We start from the raw sequence: 25,614 nt of genomic DNA, 5'->3' as shown, positions 1-25,614 counted from the left end.
GTGTGTGTGTGTGTGTGTGTATTTGTGGTTTAACACATGGTGGTGAAGCATCTTTTTTAAGACCCAAAGGGTTACTTTGGATATTTAGAAGTCTGCTTTAACTCCAAATGATCAAAATTTAGATATCTATGAATTTCTAAGAGATCATTGTCATGTTTTTGCGTGACACATGGCCCAAAAAGAGAAAGTGGACACAAATGGCCAGCATTAGAGCCCAGAGGGTTAAAGAACATGTTGTCTTGTTCTCTTCCAAGATCTTCCAGACATTTTTGAAAAGGTGTCATTTGTATGCTGTGATGGATTTGACAAAACGCTAAAAAACAGACATTCCTTAACCGTTGATTTACATTTCAGTAGAACAGTAATGTCTATTCAATTCTTTACCTACTGTCACTGCAGCAAAATTAGACAATTTGGTTTGAAAGGGTACAAGTGGTTATTGGCATCCATCTTGGAAGAGAACAGTGCAATCTTCAGAGGCAAAACAAAATTTAACATAAAGGAGAACACAGTATAGTTATCACAGATATGCATGGTTGTTGGACCATGGTTGGAAAACAATTTCTTAAAAGATAACTGGTTCATGTCCAAAACTATAGTAGGCCTCAAGTAGATAATTTGCACAGTTCCACAGAAAAAAGCTGGAAAATTCACTCAAGAAGGCCCAGTAAGCTGCAGAAATAACAAGGCCTGCTGTGGCAAGACCTATGTACTTTAAGTAGGCGTTTGGCACCACATGGCTACGAACCACTAGTCAGAACCACCTCGGGAGGTGGTTCCGAGACAGGAGAATCAAGCTCTTCGGGTTGACGACCAAGATTCTCCTGTGTCGGCACCACATCAGGAGATGCTTCTGAGACAGGAGAAACAAGCTCCTCAGGTTCAGGAGCAAGATTCTCCAGCTGCAGAGGTTCACCAGTGATGTTGTGAACAGCAGCTAATATTTTTTCTTCCACCTCCCTTCTCAGCTCATCCTTAAGATTATTAATGATCTCTCTTTTCATTTTTAGATGTTCATAAAGTTCATCTATGAGATCTTGGTTATGAACAATCTTGAAATTCTGTTTGACTTTTTCTTCCAGCCAAAATATTTGCAGTGTCTGACTTTCTGCCGTCTTTTCTTGATATTCAAGATTTTGTAAACGTTTCTTGAGATTTGTGTTCGCCGTTTTTAATTTGTTTATCTCAGCAGCAATGCTGCTGTTTTCCTTAAGGAGATATTCTTCTTTTTCTTGAAAGTCACGGTGCATCCTCTGAATTGTGCTAACCTGCTCCTGCATTTTAGCCTCCAGAGATTCCACCTGTGACTGCTTTTCATCCAGTGCATATCTCACCCGACGCTGAAGACTACAAATTTCTGTCACAGTCTGGCGAGGGCAAACTGTAAGTATTATGAAGAGGACCCAAAATGCAGACACCATGAAACAAAATTTAAATGTTAACAGAAAGCGAGCCGTTTATTAAGGCTGGTGAAAACATTACAAACAAAAGGCAGAGGAGAAGCTAAACAATAACCTAAACTCGGAGAGCTAAGATAACATACAAACCCAAAACATGAACCCTAACATGGACACAAAGAACAGCAGACAACCTGACAATGACACACTGAAAACAGAGGACTTAAATACACAGGAGGTGATTAGGGGAAGTGGGAACACATGGAGGAACAGCTGACTGACATGAGCCTAATGACAGGACAAGGGAAGTGAAACTAAATACAATGAACAAAGAACACATGACTCCTTCAAAAGAAAACGGGAAACATGAGACAGACATGATACTGTAATACAAACTTGATAACATAAGACAGAAACTCATACAGGGGAAGAAAACACAAGGAGTCTAATAACCAAATGAACTTCACTAATCTAATGAACTTAAACATAAACAACATCCAAATAAGCTAAAACTTAACACTGGGTCAACAGACCCAGGAACATGACAATTTCTCTTTTCAGCTCAAATGAGTTCTGTCTTGCGAAATATTTCCCTATATTGTTTTCCTATAATCTCTTTTTTCAGTTTTCAATTTTCTTTCTTTCTTTCTTTCTTTCTTTCTTTCTTTCTTTTAAGGGCATAATTCTCAGTCAACAGATGTTCTATCTATTTTGTTTTTCTAATATCTCATCCTTTTTTGATGTTTTATGATTAGCTCCTGTGTCGGAACCATATCAGGGGTTGGTTCTGACATAGGAGAATCCAGTTCCTCAGTTTGAGGAACTGGATTCTCCAGTTGCAGAAGTTCACCAGAGATCTGAAAATTGTCTACATCTATTTTTTTTTAATATCGCATCCTCTTTTTGTTTTATGATTAGCTCCTGCTTCGGAACAACATCACTGGGTGGTTCCGACACAGGAGAATCAAGGTCCTTAGGTTCAGGAGCAAGATATTTGTGTTCTCTGGCTTTAACTTGTTTATCTCAGCAGAAATGATATGTCGGAACCACATCAGTGGGTGGTTCCAACACAGGAGAATCAAGTTGCTGAGGTTGAGGAGCAAGATTCTCCAGCTGCAGAGGTTCACCAGTGATCTTGTGAACAGCAGCTAATATTTTTCTTCTTCCTCCCTTCTCATCTGATCCTTGAGATTTTCAATGATCTCTCTTTTCATTTTTAGATGTTCCGTAAGTTCATCTATGAGATCTTGTTTATGAACAATTTTGAAATTTCGTTTTTTGACTTTTTCTTCCAGCCTAAATTTTTTTTTTTAACAAAATATAACACAGAACACCCCCCCCCCCCCCCCCGATGCGTTACAGAAAAAGCAGTTAATTCAAAAAAACTTGCACTTTATAAGAAAAGTGAAATTGTGCACAAGTGCCTCTCATGCTGCTGCGACAGCAGGGAGCACGTCCACATTGTCCCAGAAGCAGTCAAGGACGTCCATGTTGTCCACGTCACCACCACAGCAGCCGGGCATGTCCACGTCGTCCACATCTCTGTCAGGGCAGGCGAGCACCTCTACATCGCCTCGGTCTTACCACTCTTTGACTGCCTCCTTCCTACCTGGATTATGGTCCGAGAATGACGAGGCCACCGCTTCATGATTTCAGGCTGGCCAGAGCTTCATATGAACATTTTGACTATGATGATGTGAATAATCCCATATGGAAAAGATATATATATATATATATATATATATATATATATATATATATATATATATATATATATATATATATATATATATCTTATAAAGTTTGTATCTGTCTTGTGTGAAACTTGTATGAAAAGCATATAAGAGTGAAAACACATATAAGATCCCTTGAAAAATTATATAATGAAACTTGTATGTTTTGGATACATTGGATACATGTTCTGTTACATTTAGTTAATTCAACAGTGGACAGTGGTTGCACACAGATGTTTTGATTTGGCAGCAACTTGAAGTTAAATTAGGTTAAATTAACACAAGGTATTCACATTTAATAAACCACTGTATTTTTTGAATGAAACTATTTTCTCACTTACCTCTAACACTATTCAATAACTTTTACCCCAAATAATACTTTGTTACTTAAATAATACATATCATCTTCACATTACATGATGACATTGAATTCTAGTATCATATATACAATTTTACAACAGAGGCCTTATAACAGATATCATACTGTTCTCTTCCAAGATGGATGCCAATAACCACTTGTAACCTTTCAAAACAAACTGTCTAATTTCACTGCAGTGACAGTAGGTAAAAAATTGGATGGACATTACTGTTCTACTGAAATAAAAAGAAACAGTAATGTCAGTTTTTCTGTGTTTTGTCAAATCCATCATGGCATACAAATAAGACCTTTTGAAAAATGTTACAAGTAAGCATCCTGGAAGGGAACAATACAAAGCATTTTGTTTAACCCGCTGGGCTCTAACGCTGGCCATTTGTGTCCACTTTCTTGTTTTGGGCCATTTTCAATGCGTTAATGCGTATGGAATGAAACGTCCCAAGGGTCTAGATTTTTTTTCTGATTTTTTTTATTTATTTTCAGCTTCAAATTAAATACATGAATAATATATACTTTACTGACAGGGGGAGGCCAAGCAGCTGATGGCAAAGAACGTAAAAGAATATTTAGAGAAGGGACAAGTATGTGGATCCCAGTACTGAGGAGAGACTGCTCTATAATCTCGTGTGCCCACTGGTATCAAACCAGGGCTCGACCTGTATGCACTTCCCTGCACTAGCAGCCAGAGATTAACAAAACAACCTAGAACTACCTCCCCAGCTCCCCAGTTGCAGCAGACAAAGATTTTGTTGTCTGTCTTTGGCTTCACCAAAACTACCGTTGCACTATCCTACATGCCAAAGCAAAGGAGGAATGTGCTTCTTTTAAGCACAACACACAGGGTTACAAAGTTAACTTTTTTTTTTATTCCTTTGATTAAAGGATTGTCCACCTCATCAAGGAACCAAACAAAAAATGGTGCAGCACAACCTTGAACAGGCCCCAGCAATTAAGAGTTTTTGCTTCAGACAGGAGCTGCCGTTTGCTTCATTCTTTGGGCAGCCTTTTGGGGAGAGTGAGGCCTCCAACCTGCCGCACACTGGAGAAGAAGGCACAGACAGAAATGGAATGTTTACCTCAGTGAGGAGATCGTAGATCCACTGGCTTGGTGGGAAAATGAACGAAAAACGTTTCCCGTTAATGTCCCACATGGCACAGAAATATCTGTGTATCCCAGTCACAAGCACACCATCAGAATGGATCTTCAGCACCGCTGGTAATATTTTCAATCATCTGGGCACACAGATAAAACTGGCAAGGTAAACAATATATAGGAATATAGGAAATATTTATTTTCCTTTGTTCATCTGAATATTACAATAAAAAGTCCATAGGAGAGATGGTATCTGATTAAACAAGTGTTACAAGATAATAATAAAATGCAAAGATTGGTGACAACACTTGGAACTATAAGGCAACAGATTTAAAAAAAAACTGTGGGAAATAAACTAGGCTCGGAAGAGGATTAGGGCCACTGGAAAAAAAATCTGAGAAAAAAGTCAGAATTCTGACTTTAATCTCAGAATTCTGACTTTTTAATCAAAATTATTTTTTTTTTCAGAATTGTGGAAAAAAGTCAGAATTCTGACTTTAATCTGACGTGCCCACTTTTTTTCCCCAGTGGCCCTAATCCTTTTCCGTATCTGCCTGTGACTCAATCTCCTCGTCTCATCTATCACTCTCCTGTTCCTGTCCATCTGAGAAAAAGGCACAATTTGCTATTACATTAATCTATTATTTAATTATCCACACTTAACAACTCTTGCACCTAATCCATAAAAAAGTAATAATAAAAAATGTTACAGAACCAAAACATTGCAATTGTGTTTACCATTATTATTTTTACACTTGAATATCTCTGCAATTCAACAACTGGTACATGTGTTATTGCTGCCTGTGGTCTGGTGAAGGATCCACTGCCTTTAGCAGCCTCACATATCTCCTTTTGCCACCGTTTCCTCCTCATGTCCCTACAGGATATATCTGGACATTGTTATATCATAAGTAATCATTTTAAAACATCTATACACATAAAACACGCGCACACACACTGACATTTTATATCTTCTCCAGAGTACTGTACATACTACTCCCACAAGTTTTCATCATGGTGGTGATACATAATACTTCCCTTATTATTTATTCATAGTGCAATAATAATAATAATAATAATAATAAAGAGACAACAATAAAGGTAAAAATATAAAATTATATATTTATGATTATTCAATTAGTTTGACTGGCCAATCAGTGCAAGGCAGAAAGCTTATTATATGTTTAAATGATAGCGATACAATAATTTTGCTGCTGTAAAATCAGCAGTCATATTTGAAATTTAACTCTTATATAACCTGTTTCTTAATGTAATTTCTTGAAATGTGTTTTTAATATCATAATTTAGTCTCCATAATTACTGGATTTACAAAAATTGTGCAATAATTGTTTAAACAAAATCAAGCAGGTGCATAAATTTGGACACCACATAAAAAGAAATCAAATAAATATTTAGTGTATATCAATGTGTGTGTCTCCTATATGATATATGGGGTGCCTTTGTCTGGACGTGCTTCCCATCCAGAGCTGCACAGCACAGAGGAAAGTTCCAGCGCTCCTGGGATCCCTCTGTCATGGACCGCCAGTCTCCAGGTGAAGGCACAGCCATGAAGTCGTCCACTAGACAGTCCCAGATGGCCATCGCTACCTGGGGGGTGATCTGGCACACCGTGGACACACCGAGTCTGCAACTGAATGCTTGGTCGTGAAGGAGTCCCCGGTGACAAGGAACCTGGACAAAATTGTTCAAAATCAGTATTATGTGTACTGCAGTTACAAAATACATTATTCAAATTCCAAAATACTTTTGTGATGTCAGATTTAAATCACAAAACTTAAATCTTACATAAAACATTTTGTAATTATAAGGATAATAACAAAATGTATATTAGATAATATCTAAAACAGTTGTGTTTGGTTTTAACTTTAACATATCATAATTTGATTGGTAGCAACTTTTATAACTACAGTGAGCCAATCACTCATAATTCCTAAACATGTCAATCAGGTAGGAATGAAGTAAGACATTAATAGAAATAAAAGAGTTGTATGTTGACATGTAGCCCTTTCCTTGCTTAAATCATTAATATTTTTGAAAAATTAATCTGTGATAAGACAGCTTATCAAGATAGAACCATGTAACTAAAGATGAACCAAACTGTTCACAGTTTTATCTAACTCTGTTTTAATAAAGGCTGGTAACCCCTGTTATAGAGTCTGACAGCTGCAGGGATTATATACAAATATTCAACTATCCCAGAATTAAACCAGGTCTAAATAAAAAGGAGTGAGTATCACTACAAAGGTTAACTCAGTGGTCCTAATGCTACAGTTTGATATCAGCAAACACCGAGCGCATACATTGATGTGACACCACAGCCATGCTATCATTGCAAACACTCTCCACCATTTGACCTTAGAACTGAAGAAGCTTCTCGGATGAGAGGTGAAACGTCTTCAAGCAACTTAAAGAAGTCCAGACACTTTTCTTTGCAAGCTCCTTTGACTACGATGACCTGGATGACTGAGAACCTTCACAGACATATTGCAAACACTAATAACAGCATAAATTGAATTAAATCGGGACTTGATGAGAGCTTCTGAGTATCACTAGAAATATTATAAACAGTCGTCTCCGTACGTGTTTTGGAATTTGTACATGCTTTTGAGTTTGTAGATGTTTTGGAGTTTGTACGTGCTTTTAGGAGTTTGTACGTGTTTTGGAATTTGTACATGCTTTTCAGTTAGTAGATGATTTGGAGTTTGTACGTGCTTTTAGGAGTTTGTACGTGTTTTTGAGTTTGTACGTGGTTTGGAATTTGTACGTGTTTTAGAGTCTGTACGTGCTTTGGAGTTTGTAGGTATTTTAGAATTTATACATGCGTTTTGGAGTTTGTACGTGCTTTTTGGTAGTGATGTGCGATACCACTGATTTCCTTTCCGATCCCAAGTAAAATTCAGGGTGGTATCGACGATACTGATCCGATACCGATACTTTGTACAAAAACGTATTTCAGTTATTGTATCTCAAATTATAGGGTCATAATGATTACAGGACATCGGATTACTTGTTCTTATCGCTTAATAATGCACAGTTATCATATAGAAATAAAAAAAACTGAAGTTGTGCGCTATTTGAACACATTGCCTGCCTGCAGCACTAAAGGACTCCGTGAGAGACGTCTGTCTCGCCCTTGCAGCACCTGTCCCTGTCCACTCCTCTTCAGTTCACCTCAACATCATGTTCTGTGATATGATTTACTCTGAAGTGCTTGATGAGGTTAGTAGTGTTGCCACAACACCTCCCTTTCTTGCCACATGTATTGCAAACTACGTCTCAACCGTTTGTGGAAGTAAAATACGTCTGCACATGACTCCATTTATGCTCAGCCATTGTTGTGAGTGTGCACAACAAGGGGCTGGACACATTTATACAAACGTACGTCACACATGACTATGACAGGTGGAAGACTAAGTAGTTCCTTCCAATGTAGACAATCCAAATGATATAGTTTATTTGCACTCTGTTCCTGTTAATGATAACCTACAAATTTACCCTAAATTACTAAAATATCGATATTTTAATATGAGTATCGATTCTAGAACATAAATGACTGGTATTGGAGGAATCAATATTTCAGTATCGATCCGCACATCACTACTTTTTGGAGTTTAAATGTGTTTTCAAGTTTGTACGTGCTTTGGAGTTTGTGCATGCGTTTTGGAGTTTGGAGAAGCACGTACAAACTCCAAAACACATACAAACTCAAAAACACGTACACACTCCAAAGTATTAGTGATGGTTTGGTCGCGAACGAAATGGCTCTTAGAGCCGGATCTTTGACGTGAACAACGGAGCTTTTTTTTTTTTTTTCTTTCACCCTCTCTCTCGCACTTTTCCCCTCCTTCACTAAGCATGCGAGCCTTGTGCTTTGCGCTGGGCAGGGGGGGAGGGTCGGTAGTTACACTCAGTAGCACAGGAACAGAGCAGGAGGGAGAGAGAGAGAAAGAGAGCCAGGGACAACAACGTCACATTAGAAAGGTATCCGGTTGTTCAGTCTGACGTCACTAGCCGTGTCTGGACCTAAAATCCGCTGCAGGTCCATATATCAAACGATCACTATGGCATTACTGAGAGTTGAAAAACTGTCTAAAGTCTTTCATCTTTAATAAAATGATCAGCGTTCTGCTCTACATCCAGGCATCCATGAAAACGGAATTTATGACATTTTATGGAGTTAGAAGTTAGCAGGGAGTTAGCTCGCTAGCTTCTATCTAAATACAATATAGCATGTCCTGACTGCTGGGTTTTGGAAACAAATTAAAACGTACAGCTCTGTTATCACTTCCAGCATAAATGAAGACAGAAAACTAAACAGCAGTGACGTTTGTAGGGTTACTGAAGTTGGGCTAGCTGGTATATAATGATGCGCTACGTGACCGCTAGCGACACAGCTATGTTAGCATAATATAAACAAGCTAACTTTTTTTCCACTCGATAAAAGTTAACGTGAGTGTTCTCGGTGGTCAGGAACAAATGTAATTGCATGGCAGGATGCTGTAAAAGGACCAAACTTCAGCCAGGAGAACAACTGAGATAATCCATCCACAATACGAGGTTAGTCATTCACATACTGCTGCATGGGATGGGCTGTAGTTGCATCCTAAGGTTTTAAAAACTGAGCCTTAAATAAATGATTAGCGGTAATAAAAGCCGAGGGAGGTCAACAGTGATCACTGACTGTTTTAGGAGCTTTTTGAGATTAAATAGAAGAAAATACATAACATTAAACATGTTAACAACACAACTCCGAAGCAGGTATAAATTCCAAAGCACGTAAAAATTCTGAAGCACGTACAAACTGCAAAGCATGTACAAACTCAAAAACACGTACAAACTGAAAAACGCGTAAAAATTCTGAAGCACGTACAAACTGCAAAGCATGTACAAATTCAAAAACACGTACAAACTGAAAAACGCGTACAAATTCTGAAGCACGTACAAACTGCAAAGCACCTACAAATTCCAAAGCACATATTTTGCAGTTTGTACATGATTCGGAATTTATACGTGTTTTGGAGTTTGCATGTGCTTTGTCTCTAGGGGCCACTGTAGAAGATGTCCTTTTGCCATTAATTATGCCAGAATTTTAGTTTTCATTGTGAATACTTGTGTTTTATACTAGGTGATACTGTAGAACTAAAAAGTATATACATATTTTTTATTTGCAGTAACTGACCATATTTACTACTAAGATATACTGTTTTATTAAGCAGCTGGATTGCCTTTATTTATTAATTTTTTTCCGTAGTTTTAAAAGTACTGTATGTTTTTGGTGATTAACATACAGTTGTAGATTGTAAATTCAAATGATAATAGCAGAAAAGACTGTTATGCATACAGAATTATTACGTAAGTTATAGGGTGATTAATTGTAAATAATGCTACAAATTTTTCTTGTTGTTTTCAAAGACAATGGGCCATATTACTGTACATTATTGTACTTTAAACATTTTAGCAGTGCAAAAATTAAAGCAATTTACCATTTTTCAATTTACAGTGATTCAACATAATTATTACAATTATCTACTTTTTTGGATTTAATGGTAATTTACCGTTGCCATTTCGCAGTTATTTACTGTAATTTTTATGTACCTTACAGTGTAAGATTATTATCAGGGGTGCACATAAGTGGTCCGCAGGTGCACATGCGCTGTCAAAATAAAAGACGCGCACCAGCTAAGAAGTTGCAACACGCAAGATAAGGAAGATAAGGTGAGATCTTCTCAAGATGTGGAAGATTCTCGGAAAAGTGGTTGCAGGAGGTGAGCTGGCTTCAAACAAATGATTTTCACAGCATACTCTGCACCACATCTCTGAGCATTCATCATTTGTTTGAAGCCAGCTCACCTCCTACATCCACTTTTCCGAGAATCTTCCACATCTTGAGGAGATCTAAACAAACTCTGTCCTCCTCCAGAAAATCTTATGTCTTATCTTATGGGTCTCCACAGTTTCCTTGAGTTCTGCATTGTCTTTTCTAAGCTGTGCGTTCTCCTGCATGAGTTTATCTACCTTACTTTTGACCTCGCACAGCTCAGCACGAAGGCTCCTTATCTCCTTAACCCTCCTCTCGTGTTAGGGTCGGCACCGACCCATTTTAAATTTCAAATGCATAAAAAAATCACATACATTTGTTTATTGTATCAAGGCTTTTTGACTTTGTCAGGAACCTCTATTTCTACAAAATAAAATAAAAAAAATTATTTTCACTAAATTATAAAATGCCCTAGTTGAAATTATGACCTTTGTGTTGTTAGGGTCGGTTTCGACCCAGGTATAATATTATGAGTATAAAGCAATAATTAAAGCCAAAACTGAAATCATAAGTGCACTGTCAGCTAAAACACTTACAGCAAGCGCCTCTCCTAATCATATGAGCTTTAGGGGATTCTTATTTTGCATGTTTTTTGCAGTATACCTGCACAAAAACAAAACAAAATAAACACGGGCATGTGAGGTGAATTCACTATTTGAGTGGCCATTTGACTTCCAGAATGCACATTTACAATTTGCAGCATACAAAAAATGAGAAGAAGATTCACAGTGAGCTAAGTTCTGGATCATATTTTTGGTGAAAATGAAGGAGAGGACACAGAGCAGCATAGCGATTCAGATGGGCAGGTTTCTAAGGAGGAAGACAATGTGGACTATCATCCAGAAGACACAGACACATCTGATCAGAGGTGGAGGTCGCTGGTGCTGAAGCTACTCCTGCTGAAAGATTCAAGTCCAAAAATGGTAAGATCTTTTGGAGCTCAGTACCTCATGATGTACATGGCAGGGCAGCTGCTGCAAATGTCATCAAAATGACCCCTGGAATCACAAGGTTTGCTCTGACCAAAGTCAGTGACATCAAGAGATGTTTTGAGATATTTATGCCATTGTCACTAGAAAGAATCATCATTACTATGATAAACCTTGAAGGAAAAAAAGTCAATGGCGACATGATGAGGAATACCTGGATGCTTTCATTGTTCTTGCTGGAGTGTACAGATGCTGCAATGAGGCCACTGATCGTCTATGGGATGCATCGACAGGCAGAAACATTTTCTGGGCAACGATGTCACTTCACACATTTGATATCATTTTGATTCAAGAGTCCTCAGATTTGACAACAGAGAGACCAGACCGAGGTCTGACAAACTTGCTCCCATCAGGGATGTCTGGGAGAGATGGGTGCAGCTTCTTCCACTGATGTTCATCCCAGGGCCAGTGACAGTGGATGAATGTCTTGTCCACTTTTTGAGGAAAATGCCCCTTCCGGCAATATATACCCAGTAAGCAAGGGAAAAACGGCAGAAAAATCTGGGAAGCCTGTGATGCAAAAACCAACTATGCCTGGAATGTACAGATTTTCACAGTCAAAGCTGCGAGTGGCACCCCTGAGAAGAAACAATGAAAATGTGTGGTCCTCCATATGACCACTGGACTGCAGGATCACAATATCAGCTGTGATATTTTATTTTATTTTATTTTTTACCAGATATGACCTTGGACAAGAACTTCACAAAGGAAACTGAGGTGAAGCTGTATCATTGGGAAGTGATAAAAAGCCCACAATTACCCACGGCTATAACCAAAACAAAGGAGGAGAGGACTTTTTCTTTTTTTCAGTTTATATTAAAGGTCTACTGCTGAAAAAAAACAAACTTTTTTTGTCTTTTCTTGATGTAAATGTCTATGGGTCGAAATTGACCCGTAACACCATCGATGTCATTTTAGTTATTAATCTTAAAATGAAAAAAATCAATAAAACAGATTTATTTAAGAGATGTGTCCTATACCCCTCAGTAATACTCAGGTAACACAGAAACCTTTTATTTATTAATATGATTCTCTTGAGGTTAATTTTACAATTTTTTTTTAATTGAAATCGAGGGGTATAGTGACAAAAAAAGACCCAGAGGCCCACACCAAAAGTATTAAAACCAACATTTTCATGGATAAGGAAGCCTAACAAGGTAACCAAGAGATGAGAAACAAATTGGATGATAACTTATTGTTTTTAGTATATTTTATAGCTGATTTAATTCACGGGTCAAAACCGACCCGCTAACATAAGAGATGATAACAGAAAGCTAACACGAGAGGAAGGTTAAGGTGACCATCTTCCTTTATCTGAGCCCTTGTAATCAATGTCTGCATTACTTGATCCACTGTACCACTCAGTCTGTTAAATTGCTCATCAATGTTTGGTACAGAGCATGTCAGAGTCCCGTTCGTTATCGGAATTAACCAGACAGATCGCTCCACCAACTAAGAACGGCCATGCACCACCACCCACAGAATCGAGAAAGAGCTATCAATCTGTCAATCCTTTCCGTGTCGGGTGAGGTTTCCCGTGTTGAGTCAAATTAAGCCGCAGGCTCCACTCCTGGTGGTGCCCTTCCGTCAATTCCTTTAAGTTTCAGCTTTGCAACCATACTCCCCCCGGAACCCAAAGACTTTGGTTTCCCGGACGCTGCCCGGCGGGTCATGGGAATAACGCCGCCGGATCGCTAGTTGGCATCGTTTATGTCCGACCATTTTTTTTTTAAATTGACAGCACAGTGTCACAGTGTATTAGCTTTTTGAAAGGTTCCTGGTTTCTGAAAATGCTCCAAAGTAAACTGTGTTAAACGAGCTCTTTTATTTAAGGACTATGGACACTGTGACGTCATATTCTTAGCCACCTGTCCTGGAGTTAAATAGGCAATCACTGTTAAGCATTGAAAAGCCCCAGTAAGCTGCAGCTATAATAAGGCCTACTGCGGCAACACCTAAACCTATTTTAAGTAGGCGTTTAGCACCATGACGCCATGAACCACTAGTCGGAACCACATCAGTAGATGGTTCTGAGACAGGAGAAACAAGCTCCTCGGGTTCAGGAGCAAGATTCTCCAGCTGCAGAGGTTCACCAGTGATGTTGTGAACAGCAGCTAATATTTCTTCTTCCTCCTCCCTTCTCAGCTCATCCTTAAGATTATTAATTATTTTTCTTTTCATTTTAAGATGTTCATAAAGTTCATCTATGAGATCTTCGTTATGAACAATCTTGAAATTTTGCTTTTTGACTTTTTCTTCCAGCCAAAATATTTGCAGTGTCAGACTTTCTGTTGTCTTTTCTTGATGCTCAAGATTTTCTAAACATTTCTTGAGATTTGTGTTCGCTGTTTTTAATTTGTTTATCTCAGCAGCAATGCTGCTGTTCTCCTTAAGGAGATATTCCTCTTTTTTGTGAAAGTCACGGCACATCCTCTGAATGGTGCTAACCTGTTCCTGCATTTTAGCCTCCAGAGATTCCACCTGTGACTGCTTTTCATCCAGTGTCTGTCTCACCCGGCGCTGAAGAGTACAAATTTCTCTTTTCAGCTCAACTGTGAGTTCTGTCTTCCGAAATATTTCCCTATATTGTTTTTCTATTATCTCTTCTTTTTTTATTGTTTTATGGTGAGCTTCTCCCACTTGCTGCTCAAGTGTCTCTAAAGAGTCCTTGAGATCTGCGTTCTCTTTTTTTTGCTCGTTTCTCTCACGTTCAATCTGAGACAACTGAGCAGCAATGCTGCTGTTCTGCTCAGTGAGAGATTCCATCTTTTCCAAAAAGTCATGGTGCATTGTCTGAACGTTCTTTTCCTGTTCCTGGAGTTTAGCCTCCAGAGATTCCACCTGTGTCTGATTTTTTTTTAGCCTGAGCCTTCATGTGTTTAAGCTCATCTCTTGACTGATGGAAATTATCTTTATAATAATTCTTTTTGCGCTTTAGGGTGCTCAACTCCAACTGGAGTTGTTTAATTTTCATTTGAAGCTCCATAGGGTCAGGTATTTGTCTCTCCATCAACCCTCGAATCTCTCCGTCAGACTGTGAATTATTAAATGCTTCGTTAATGCTTCGGGAACTAATCGATCACCAAGGTGGCAATATGGCTCAAGGAGGCCATAGACAGAGTTAAATAGGCAATCACTGTTAAGCATTGAAAAGCCCCAGTAAGCTGCAGCTATAATAAGGCCTACTGCGGCAACATCTAAACCTATTTTAAGTAGGCGTTTGGCACCATGACGCCATGAACCACTACTAGTCGGAACCACGTCAGGAGATGGTTCTGAGACTGGAGAAACAAGCTCCTCGGGTTCAGGAGCAAGATTCTCCTGTGTCGGGACCACATCAGGAGATGCTTCTGAGGCAGGAGAAACAAGCTCCTCGGGTTCGGGAGCAAAATTCTCCTGTGTCGGGACCAAATCAGGAGATGGTTCTGAGACAGGAGAAACAAGCTCCTCAGGTTCAGGAGCAAAATTCTCCTGTGTCGGGACCACATCAGTAGATGGTTCTGAGACAGGAGAAACAAGCTCCTCGGGTTCAGGAGCAAGATTCTCCAGCTGCAGAGGTTCACCAGTGATGTTGTGAACAGCAGCTAATATTTCTTCTTCCTCCTCCCTTCTCAGCTCATCCTTAAGATTATTAATTATTTCTCTTTTCATTTTAAGATGTTCATAAAGTTCATCTATGAGATCTTCGTTATGAACAATCTTGAAACTTTGCTTTTTGACTTTTTCTTCCAGCCAAAATATTTGTAGTGTCAGACTTTCTGTTGTCTTTTCTTGATGCTCAAGATTTTCTAAACATTTCTTGAGATTTGTGTTCGCTGTTTTTAATTTGTTTATCTCAGCAGCAATGCTGCTGTTCTCCTTAAGGAGATATTCCTCTTTTTTGTGAAAGTCACGGCACATCCTCTGAATGGTGCTAACCTGTTCCTGCATTTTAGCCTCCAGAGATTCCACCTGTGACTGTGCCTGTCTCACCTGACGCTGAAGAGTACAAATTTCTCTTTTCAGCTCAACTGTGAGTTCTGTCTTCCGAAATATTTCCCTATATTGTTTTTCTATTATCTCTTCTTTTTTTATTGTTTTATTGTGAGCTTCTCCCACTTGCTGCTCAAGTCTCTCTAAAGAGTCCTTGAGATCTGCATTCTCTTTTTTTTGCATGTTTCTCTCATGTTCAATCTGAGACAACTGAGCAGCAATGCTGCTGTTCTGCTCAATGAGAGATTCCGTCTTTTCCAAAAAGTCATGGTGCATTGTCTGAACGTTCTTTTCCTGTTCCTGGAGTTTAGCCTCCAGAGATTCCACCTGTGTCTGATTTTTTTTAGCCTGAGCCTTCATGTGTTTAAGCTCATCTCTTGACTGATGGAAATTATCTTTATAATAATTCTTTTTGAGCTTTAGGGTGCTCAACTCCAACTGGAGTTGTTGAATTTTCATTTGAAGCTCCATAGGGTCAGGTATTTCTGTCTCCATCAACCCATACAGTCTTTGTGATTCCTCTCGAATCTCTCCGTCAGACTGTGAATTATTAAATGCTTCGTTTGACATTTCTTTAAACTCTTAATGCAAAGTGTCGACAAGAAAAAATGTTTGCTTAATTGTTTAAGTTTAAAAATAATCCCTTTCTGAAAGGTTTCTGGTTTGCTAAACACAACTCGCTGTTTCTGAAAATGTTCCAAGTAAAACTGTGTTTTACAGGAGAATCAAGCTCCTCAGGTTGAAGACCAAGATTCTCCTGTGTCGGAACCATGTCAGGAGGTGGTTCCAAAGCAGGAAAAAAAAGCTCCTCAGGTTCAGGAGCAAAATTCTCCTGTGTCGGGACCACAGGTGGTTCCAAGGCAGGAAAACAAAGCTCCTCAGGTTCAGGAGCAAAATTCTCCTGTGTCGGGACCACATCAGGAGGTGGTTCCAAGGCAGGAAAAAAAAGCTCCTCAGGTTCAGGAGCAAAATTCTCCTGTGTCGGGACCACAGGTGGTTCCAAGGCAGGAAAAAAAAGCTCCTCAGGTTCAGGAGCAAAATTCTCCAGCTACAGAGCCTCCAGAGATTCCACCTGTGACTGTTGTTCTTGGTACTCAAGAGGCTCTAAAGTTTTCTTGAGTTCGTCTCTCTCCCTTTCAATAAGTGACAACTGAGCAGCAATGCTGCTGTTCTGTCTAAGGAGATATTCTTCCTTTTCCAGAAAGTCACGGTGCATCATTTGAACGGTGTTAACCTGTTCCTGCAATTTAGCCTCCAGAGATTCCACCCTTGACTGTTTTTCATCCAGAGCCTGTCTCATCCGACGCTGAAGAACACATATTTCTTTTTTCAGCTCAATTATTTGTTCAGTCTTGTGATCTATTTCTCTATTCTGTTTTTCTATTATCTCTTCTTTTTTTGTTATTTTGTGGTGAGCTTCTCCCACTTGGTGCTCAAGTCTCTCTAACTCTTCCTTGACATCACGGTGCATCGTACTAATTTGTTCTTGTATTTTCATTTGAAGGTCTCTAGGCTCCGATATTTCTCTCTCCACTAACCCATATAATTCGTTTGATTCCGCTGGAATCGCTCTGTCAGACTGTGAATTATTGACTATTTCTCGTGACATTTCTTTAAAAGCTTAATGCAACGTGTCGAAAGAAAAATACGTGTGCTTAATTATTTAACTTTAAAATAGTCCCTTTCTGAAAGGTTTCTGGTTTGCTAAACACAACTCGCTGTTTCTGAAAATGTTCCAAGTAAAACTGTGTTTGCAAAGGTGAAGAGGGGCTATTTATAGACTTTCGTGGCTTCGAATTTGACGTCAACGCTCTTCGAGCCTTTGATCCTTTGTTCGATCACAGGATCACATGACAGGAGATGTTCACGTGCGTCCAAACTGCAAATGAATCGCGCACGAGCAAAGCCGCCGCTCCCGCACTGACTGTAACGCAGTCAATTCTTCTTTTACTGTTATGCTGTTTTGTGGATCACAAGGTTTAAAACTACTTGTAAACACACACACAGTAACTCCACCCTAACCTGCAGCTGCAGCGCAAATAACAACGAAAATTGTTTGTAAACGTGTCCTGGAGTTTACAGGTGCAGACAGTGCAACAGCTTCCAGGTCATTTATTCTGCCAATATGGCAAGAAGGTCATAACTGCTTCAAGCAATACTAAGTGCAATAATCCTTTCTGTCATCGTTGTATTTTTACTCAGTTGTATATAGTATTTGTATTTGTATTCTATTTTTATCTTATTGTATATTTATTTTATTTTATTCTACTGTATATAGTATTTTATTTTATTCTATTCTGTACAGTTGTGTACTGTATTTATTCTTATTGTATTCTAATTTTTGCCTCATAACTTTTGCACTGTCCACTTCCTGCTGTGACAAAACAAATTTCCCACGTGTGGGACTAATAAAGGTTATCTTATCTTATCTTATCTTAAGCACTGTCTATATCAGGGGTAGGCAACGCCAGGCTTCGAGGGCCGGTGTCTATGGGCTCAAAATGTGGTCATAAATATTTTGTACTTGTAAAAAAGATTTGTACTTGTAAAAAAGATTTGTATGTGTAAAAAAAATTTGTGCGTGCGTAAAAAAGATTTGTATGTGTAAAAAAGATTTGTGCGTGCGTAAAAAAGATTTGTATGTGTAAAAAAGATTTGTGCGTGCGTAAAAAAGATTTGTATGTGTAAAAAAGATTTGTGCGTGCGTAAAAAAGATTTTTATGTGTAAAAAAGATTTGTGCGTGCGTAAAAAAGATTTGTATGTGTGAAAAAGATTTGTGCGTGTGTGAAAAAGATTTGTGTGTGGACTTAGAAAAAAAACCCCTGCAAGTTACAAGTACGAATTTTGACCCTATTTTTCTTCCTTTAAGCTGATTGGTCAATGTCATGTCAATCACAAATTAAACAATCCAATCAGAGAACAGATGTGTTTGGCTGTCGGGGGGATGCTTTACGGACCTTCAGGTCCTGGAAGGGTTGCAGATTGAAGATGGAGGACAGCGGTGCCGCTTCTGCGGCGCAGGTAAGCTTTAGTTTATGGTTTACTGGAACAAGCTAATTGTCCAGACATATATTTTTGAATATCATGTTCGTTTACTACACTGTAATTTTTCACGGTGCCAAAAGATAGCTTAAAAAGGGCTCTCAACATTAGCCCTAGTGTTGCATGTGTTTAAATAGTCTCCTGTGTGGCACGGTCTGTCTGCTTAAACATCAGCATCGTGGAGAATTATGTGTTTGGATTTAAGTGTAATCCCGATGAGATGTCATTTTGGTAATAATTGGAACTGAAATGCTCTGACTTGACCTTAGCACTGGTCCCAGGTCACCCCCGAGTTTGTGTTAGAGTAATACTACAGTAATTACAGTATACAACAACTTTCAGCAGCTACTGAAAGTTAGGGGACCTAGCTTAACTTTCAGTAGCTGCTAACGCATTAATGAGCAAACCGCGCTAACGTGTTATGCTGCGCTAACGGAAAATCGGTTAATGTCATTTTAAGGAGATTACTGCTGACAGCACAAATATATGTGTGTGTATAAAGTATCTGATTTCAGTTTTCTTCTACTACTGTAATTATGGCTTAACAAGCTTCCTCAGTGTTCTTTTAAACTCTCACTCATGACTATTAGTTATACTGTTAACTATTTTAATATTAGGTTAATAAGGGAAAAAGGGATATATCGGGAAACCATATGGTATTGTTTAAATGAAGATGCAGATGTTCAATAACATATAAATATATTTTCAACAGGAGCCAAAGACTGCAATAGAGAAGGCTATACTGAATCTTGTGGGAATTCTGTCAACTTCCCAGTCTGATATTAGGAGTAGAACTGCAACCACATCTGTTACTGCGACAGTGCCTCAGCAAACCCCAAGAGTGAGCACCCAAATAGAAATGCAAAGGTAAAAAGAAAAAGAAAATTGCCAGTAATGCTACTCCTTTCTTTTTTTTCGGGGGGGGGGGGGGGGGGGGGGGGGGGAGGAGTGTTATGGAACAGTAATCAAAGATATTCAGTAAAGTAGAAGCCCAGATAATTAGGTTTGTATTTCAGTTGTTCATATTTTTAATATTCTTTTCCCTGTATTCTGGAGAAGACATAAAATCTGTACTGACAAGGATATAATGAATACTGGATTCAAGGAACCCTTTTGGTTTTGAGTTACTCTTTGGTTTTGGTTTAAAAATATAATTCATAGGCTTTAACCTGGCATGCACAAAAGTAAAATGCTGCATCCAGGATTTGTCTCTATTGTGTGTTCAGCTTTTACTCTTACTCTCTTTTATGTAAGTCATCTTTTTATTTAAACAACCTGCTCTGCAAATTACCTATGCTCTTGGATCCTCCTTAAACATCATTATGACATTTCACCTTAACAGTAATGCAGTACTTTTCCAATCAGATGAGTAGTCTTGCTTTAATTTGGAAGAATTTGGCACAGTGTTTAATGCCTCAAATGTATAATCTTATTTACAGGTCATTTCCAGCAATGTTTCAAAGAAGGCAATCCAAAGAAAAGAGGCCTTTCCCAGCTCCTAGTAATGTCATACATGCAGTTCGCAACCTTCAGTTGCAATTCTGTCTTTTGCCTGACTCCACGACAAAAACCCCAAAGAATGAAATACGGCTTCTTCAAGCTGGACTTGGAAGGCGAACTCTCAGCATAGCTGACAATGCTGATCATGAAGAAGTACTTTTCTCAATTTTAGATGCCTTTATCTTGTCAAAAAAAAAATCTAATTTTAAACTTTAAAATTAAAATTGAAAAATGTTACAATTTGATTTGACAAACTAATGATGAGGAAATGTTTGATTTCTTTTAACCCTAATTTAGATTACTGTAGCTCTGCATGAAGAGTATCCGAAGATGAAGGCCCTAACTGGTGGATGGCTCTTGTATAAAGCAGGAGGTAAGTCATTTTAACTCCCCGACTTTGTGTCTGAGTTAATAGAAGACATTTACTTAGAGCCAAAAGCATCCGGATAAGTTTTACAAGAAGCTTTTTTGTCTAATTAAAACATTTCTAACACTTCTTCCGAGAATAACTTATGGAACACTGATATGGCTTTTATTATTTATTTTTCAAATTTGTAGGCATGGTCTTTTTTTTCGATTAACTCACTTTTTTTGTGCATTGTGATTGAAAAGCTATAAAGGCATAAGATGCACATCAATACACTTCCATTGTTTACAGGTATAAGATCAACAGTACAGCACCACTTAATTAAAAACTTGAATATTCGGAATATGTTTATGGATGAAATATTGTTTTGGTCTAGTGATTCATTCAACATTTTAAGCATTGTTTAAAAATGAAAAGCATAGTTTGCTACAAGGTAGTTTTTAAAGACATTGCTATACAAGAGTAGTGTTCCATAATGTTATGGATTTATTTGTACTTTATGATCTCAACTTTTAGAACATTGCTGTATTGCGAATGCATTATTTGGTTTTTGTTCCATATTCTAGGTGGTAGCGGACAGAGAAATCTCTCTCTAGTATCTCAGGGAACACAAGGCTACACAGCCAAGACGCTCAAGATGGCCACCAACAATGGAAAAAATACTCTTTATATTGTCCCTCTCCAAGAAAAAATTGATACTACACCTCTTCCACATGATGCTGCAGAATTCAGCAAAATGCCGAAGTCTCAGTGCAAGACCTGTGGTGTGACTATGCCTCTTCAGCTACTTGTTTGTCACGTAGAAAACTGTGTACAAGTAAGCCAAATTCAACAGTAAAACAAACATTGCTACCACCTTTGCTAAAAACTAAAACTTTTTAAGTTGTATTCTTTTTACTACTTTCAAAATGGAAGGACAGAATATTATGCTTTACCCAAGACTACTTTGGGTGAATTTCCAGAGTCAATGTATGTGCTGAAATCAGTCGTAAGTTTTGCTCTAAATGTCTGTGAAGTTTCTCAGTTATCCCAGTCATTGTAGTCTAAAGAGTTTGCAAAGAAAACATCTGGACTTCTATAAGTTTTCTTGAAGATGTGCCACCTCTCATCTGAGAAGCTTCTTCGTTTCTTTAGAGCATAGGTGTCAAAACCTGTCCCGCAGCCTAATTACATTTGCCCTGCGAAGCCATACCAAATTACTATTAGAGTTGGCCTACTGGTATTATACAGCTAATATATATATTGTTTAGTATTAAGCTTTGCTTGTTTCATATTCCGTTTTTTAGCAAAACGTGTTTGAGTCCATAAGAAAAGATTCATTCTTATATCTGGAGGAACAAATATATTTCAATAAATATTAATGTTAGCCCGCGACTTTGTTCCAGTTTTGAATTTTGGCCCACTGTGTATTTGAGTTTGACACCCCTGCTTTAGAGCAATTGGTGGAGAGTCCAAAACTTTATGCCCTATTGGAGTGTCCCCATGAGGGGCGTTGATCCCCTAGTTTGCTCTAAATGACAAATCGTGAGCAGCATGTAGCTACCATAAATGTGTAATGTAACATTAGATTCCTTTACCAGGAAGCCGCGTGTGAAAGCATAACTGACCAGGCACATCAGAATGAAGTCCAATTGGAGGTGAGTTCCCAGATATATTTAACATTGTAATATGGACAATACAAAATTCCAAGCAGATCTTTGTTCAACTGTTTCATTATTTGCTAATTACCTGTGGCATTCTGTGCTAGATTTGGACTGTTCATCTTTGCTAGGACTAAAATAAATACACTTTTTAATTGCAATATCCTCTTCAGCCTTCTTGTCCTGTTTGTGGAAATCATTATCCTCCAGATGACTTGGTCTTGCATGCCAGTACATGTGGTGATCGGTAAGTTCATTTTAGTTGGACAACACTAAACAAATGCTATGTGTAGCACATTTATAGTTGCTCTTGCTTCTGTCTTTGCATCATGTCATAGCAGGGGCTCATCCTTATCTAACCTGTTCATCTTCTATGATCATGTTGACCACATGGATGAGCTTTTATCAGTGTTCATCCTGGCATTTTAACAATATACTTTTGCTTCTTTAGAGTGCATTGTTTAGGTGACCTTATCTTTTATTGACAGTATTCCTGCATCCATCTATCGATCGATCGGTTTAAACACTGATGTTTTTTTTTTCTTTTGCAACACTTTGGGTAAAGTGAAGTGGATGACCTGCATCACGCAGCACATGAAGTCAGAGACACACTTCTCAATTTTGCTGCTGAGATGAACACTGACATCCCAGCCAACAATAAGGAAGGTACTTTTCATACCAAATGTCAGAGTATATTTAAAATTCCAAATTGACGTGCTTACCAGAAAGTGTGCTGGGCCTTAATTTTTTGGCTTACTGGGTTTACAGTACAAAATGTTATTTTTGCATACAATGTACTTTATCTTTTAGTAGAACAGTGGAAAAAGGCCAGTGATCCCCAAGATGCTGCAGTTTTGTTTAAGAGGCATCTCTTAAAGGAAAAGGAGGAGAACCCCAAAATCACAGCTATCATTGACATTCGACAAGATCAAACATCCCAGAGCCGAGAGATCATTGCTTTCTACAAAAGACCACAGATTGATTGGGCAGGACCTTTTCGTTGTTCTTTACAAGGTAATGCTTATGGTGAAGCATAGATTCAGTTACTTTCTTTAAAGGCTGTTTAACATTCCAACTTGGTAAATGAGAATTTTCCATTAAAGGGTGCTGTAAAGCAGTTTGTAACTTTACTTGTGTTGTTGTTGTTGTCTTTTTCTTTTTCCCAATTTTAAAATAGGTGACACAGCTGTTGGCACTGGGGTCCAGAGACATTTTTTCAGCATGGCAATGCTAAAGTTGCAACATGGCTTTAACATCCATAGCGGTATGTTTCTATATCCTTTTCTTAATTAATGTGAGATGAGTTTTTAAAATAATCCATCGAGAAATTTACTCCAGAAATTTAAAAAAGAAAAAAGAAAAAAGATTGAAGTATTTGCATCATGTTTGACCACTTCATTAATCAACTACTTACGTCAATAGATAACGCTATACCTTTTTTATTTTTCTTGTACTGTTCTTCTCCAGGTGCAGCCAACATGACCCTTTGAGGGACAAGAGAACCATCTAGTGCCTTCTACTTCTCAGATTTTGGCAGACAGTGACTTATTTGTGGTAGCAGGCAGAATGATTGGGCATTCATTTTTGAACGATGGGCCACGATTGCATGGCCTCAGCAAGGCTATTATTCACATGTTGGTCCATGCTGATAGAGACACTGTCACTGTACAGCTCGATGATGTGCCAGACCTAGATATTCGTTCTACAATTTGCATGGTGAATACTAATTTACTTCAAGCCTTTGTGAAATCATAATTTAAATTAACTCATTATTTTTATATACATGTAAATACCCCCCCCCCCCCCCCCCCAAGAAAATGCAGATTTTTTATGCAATATATTTGCAACATACTAAAATGGAATTTTTTTTCCTCTATAAGCTTGATGGTAATAAACACCTCACTGAGCAGCAGAAGGATGACATTAACAATTTGGCCATTTCCTGGGACTTGCCACCCGTTAGTGCAGAAAACCGCAGATGGCTGTTCCAACAGCTTCTCCATCATGCAGTAAGATTGCCCTTTAAAAAATTTTTTTAGATTGTCATCACCTAAGCAAATGTCATGTGGTTATTTTTAATTATTGTTTTAGGTGATAGGCCGAACTAAAAGGCAGACAAAACACATCAGAAAAGGTCTGAAGGACACCGGATTGTTGACTATGCTTCAACAAAGACCTGACACAGCCTCAGTGGTCTTTCCCCAGCATGAAGACAGCATTCTTACTGCACAGGTATTTCAATGCATTTCTAATATGCCGACTACAGTGACAAGGCTAGATGGCATGACAGTTAATGCTGCTTTTAGGGGAGGCTGTAGCTCAGGAGGTAGAGCAGGTCATCTACTGATCAGCAGTTTGACCCTGGCTCCCCGCTCTGTATGAATTTTTGGTAGGAAGTACAGAAAATAACAATGTGATTGTGACAATGATAATTGTTGTAGAAAAAACTTTGAAGGGTCTGGGAGAGTAGAAAATTAAGAATCAGTCCTTTTACCATTATACTTTAAGTGAGACAAAATGATTGATTGATAATACTTTATTCATCATGAGGAAAATTCTTTTAAAGGCTGCCAGATAATCCAGTGCCATCATGAGCACCCCGTAGAATACACCATATATAAATGCCAAGTGTCGGAAAAAAGTCCCTTCGCAAATTTAACATGTAAAAAAACTGTATTTAAGGCAGTTGCATTCTTAAGTGTGTCTCTGAAATCTCATTTTAGGCTGTTCTTAGCCACATTGTTTGGCCAGGAGATGAGGGCGATGATGAAGACGGTGATGATCCACCTTACCCACAAAGCATCCAAATGCAAACAGTGGGATTTCTGAAGACCTACATTGAAACAGGCGAGTGTAATTGCATTGTGATTCAAAATTTGAATCTAATTTAATTTCTAATGCATTGATTATTTTTACAGCCACTCCATTCCAGCTCAGCCAGCTGATGAGGTTTTGGGTCGGGTGGGAAATTCCGACTGGTACCATGAAGGTTGAAGTAGTCGAAGCAGACTACCTCATATCCTCTACATGTTTTGGAACGTTGCGTGTGCCTGGGCACTTCCACGAGTACAATGTCTTTTCCAAACATGTTGATGATTGCATTGCAACTTGTGCCACAGGTTTCGGCCTTATTTAAAAGCAATTTGTAGACACTGGATGTCGAATAAACTTGCTAAACCATGCTTGAAAAATGTTTTACATAGCCAAAAGTTTCACTGTTACTTAGGCTTATTGATTTTTTGTGAATATTGTTATGCGAGTTTAAATATAAAAATTAAAGTTACAGTTCCCACCATTAACATTTATATTTGAAGTTAAGGAACTAATGATTGTGTTATTTAGGTTTCAGTCATTGTCATGCATCCGATTTACATCATCTCTTTGTTTGAAGAAGTTTCCTGGATTACACGATTAATACCAAAGCTGTATTAAATGTTACACACAGTCCAATGATGTTGAATATAATGTTAATAAAAATCTGCCACACTGTCAGCTGTGGTCAAGCTATTTAATTACCGCATGCAGGACAGCTAACACACATCAAAACATTACAGTTCTACAGTCATGAGAGTTTTTGTCACTTTCAAGCTGTTACCAATAAAGTCAAGTTTTGGGCTATGAAAATTGGATGATAATTTTCCGGATTATTTTTGAGGTTGTTTGAA

The 25,614-nt window shown here is 38.3% G+C and overlaps 4 protein-coding genes and 1 pseudogene across 5 annotated transcripts; 2 read left to right on the top strand and 3 right to left on the bottom strand.

Annotated features, from left to right (window-relative positions):
• Positions 1–565: 565 nt before the first annotated feature.
• Positions 566–2,644, bottom strand: LOC147324205 (uncharacterized; annotated as a pseudogene).
• Positions 2,645–12,830: 10,186 nt separating this feature from the next.
• On the bottom strand, positions 12,831–14,428 carry LOC147324204 (uncharacterized). Its single transcript, XM_086297826.1, has one exon. It carries the CDS (start codon positions 14,215–14,217, stop codon positions 13,288–13,290), a length of 930 nt encoding a protein of 309 aa, XP_086153952.1. The 5' UTR covers positions 14,218–14,428; the 3' UTR covers positions 12,831–13,287.
• Positions 14,429–14,436: 8 nt separating this feature from the next.
• LOC147324203 (uncharacterized) lies at positions 14,437–16,244 on the bottom strand. Its single transcript, XM_086302489.1, has one exon. The coding sequence runs from the start codon at positions 15,967–15,969 to the stop codon at positions 14,437–14,439; it is 1,533 nt and encodes a 510-aa protein (XP_086158615.1). The 5' UTR covers positions 15,970–16,244.
• A 232-nt stretch (positions 16,245–16,476) lies between these two features.
• LOC147324202 (uncharacterized) lies at positions 16,477–23,546 on the top strand. 2 transcript variants are annotated; one of them, XM_086297822.1, is made up of 11 exons: positions 16,477–18,421; positions 19,155–19,309; positions 19,882–20,095; positions 20,240–20,315; positions 20,876–21,126; positions 21,890–21,946; positions 22,123–22,196; positions 22,515–22,615; positions 22,763–22,963; positions 23,127–23,213; positions 23,417–23,546. In XM_086297822.1, exons 1-11 carry the CDS (start codon positions 18,281–18,283, stop codon positions 23,437–23,439), a joined length of 1,380 nt encoding a protein of 459 aa, XP_086153948.1. In that variant the 5' UTR covers positions 16,477–18,280; the 3' UTR covers positions 23,440–23,546. The 2 variants fall into 2 exon arrangements, with proteins under 2 accessions (XP_086153948.1, XP_086153947.1); XM_086297821.1 differs by having other exon boundaries at positions 22,760–22,963.
• On the top strand, positions 23,448–25,426 carry LOC147324201 (uncharacterized). The gene is made up of 5 exons (XM_086297827.1): positions 23,448–23,665; positions 23,830–23,958; positions 24,041–24,181; positions 24,673–24,796; positions 24,868–25,426. The coding sequence occupies exons 1-5, from the start codon at positions 23,516–23,518 to the stop codon at positions 25,083–25,085; spliced, it is 762 nt and encodes a 253-aa protein (XP_086153953.1). The 5' UTR covers positions 23,448–23,515; the 3' UTR covers positions 25,086–25,426.
• Positions 25,427–25,614: the final 188 nt, after the last annotated feature.

This window comes from Aulonocara sp. 'chitande type north' Nkhata Bay, linkage group LG7 (genome assembly GCF_057382095.1).
Source record: "Aulonocara sp. 'chitande type north' Nkhata Bay isolate Kocher_YH1m ecotype deep benthic linkage group LG7, A_spYH_male_GT1.1, whole genome shotgun sequence".
Taxonomy (NCBI): domain Eukaryota; kingdom Metazoa; phylum Chordata; class Actinopteri; order Cichliformes; family Cichlidae; genus Aulonocara; species Aulonocara sp. 'chitande type north' Nkhata Bay.
This window is presented reverse-complemented; position numbering and strand designations above follow the sequence as displayed.

Bases quoted from the DNA above. Each gene is read 5' to 3' on its own strand.
- LOC147324204 (XM_086297826.1), bottom strand. From the start codon at position 14,217: ATGCACCATGACTTTTTGGAAAAGATGGAATCTCTCACTGAGCAGAAC.
- LOC147324201 (XM_086297827.1), top strand. From the start codon at position 23,516: ATGATTGGGCATTCATTTTTGAACGATGGGCCACGATTGCATGGCCTC. The intron at 23,666-23,829 runs GTGAATACTAAT...TTCCTCTATAAG, and splicing joins TTCGTTCTACAATTTGCATG to CTTGATGGTAATAAACACCT. The intron at 24,797-24,867 runs GCGAGTGTAATT...TTATTTTTACAG, and splicing joins GAAGACCTACATTGAAACAG to CCACTCCATTCCAGCTCAGC.
- LOC147324202 (XM_086297821.1), top strand. From the start codon at position 18,281: ATGTCATGTCAATCACAAATTAAACAATCCAATCAGAGAACAGATGTG. The intron at 21,127-21,889 runs GTAAGCCAAATT...TTCCTTTACCAG, and splicing joins ACGTAGAAAACTGTGTACAA to GAAGCCGCGTGTGAAAGCAT. The intron at 22,616-22,759 runs GTACTTTTCATA...TTTATCTTTTAG, and splicing joins CCCAGCCAACAATAAGGAAG to TAGAACAGTGGAAAAAGGCC.
- LOC147324203 (XM_086302489.1), bottom strand. From the start codon at position 15,969: ATGTCAAACGAAGCATTTAATAATTCACAGTCTGACGGAGAGATTCGA.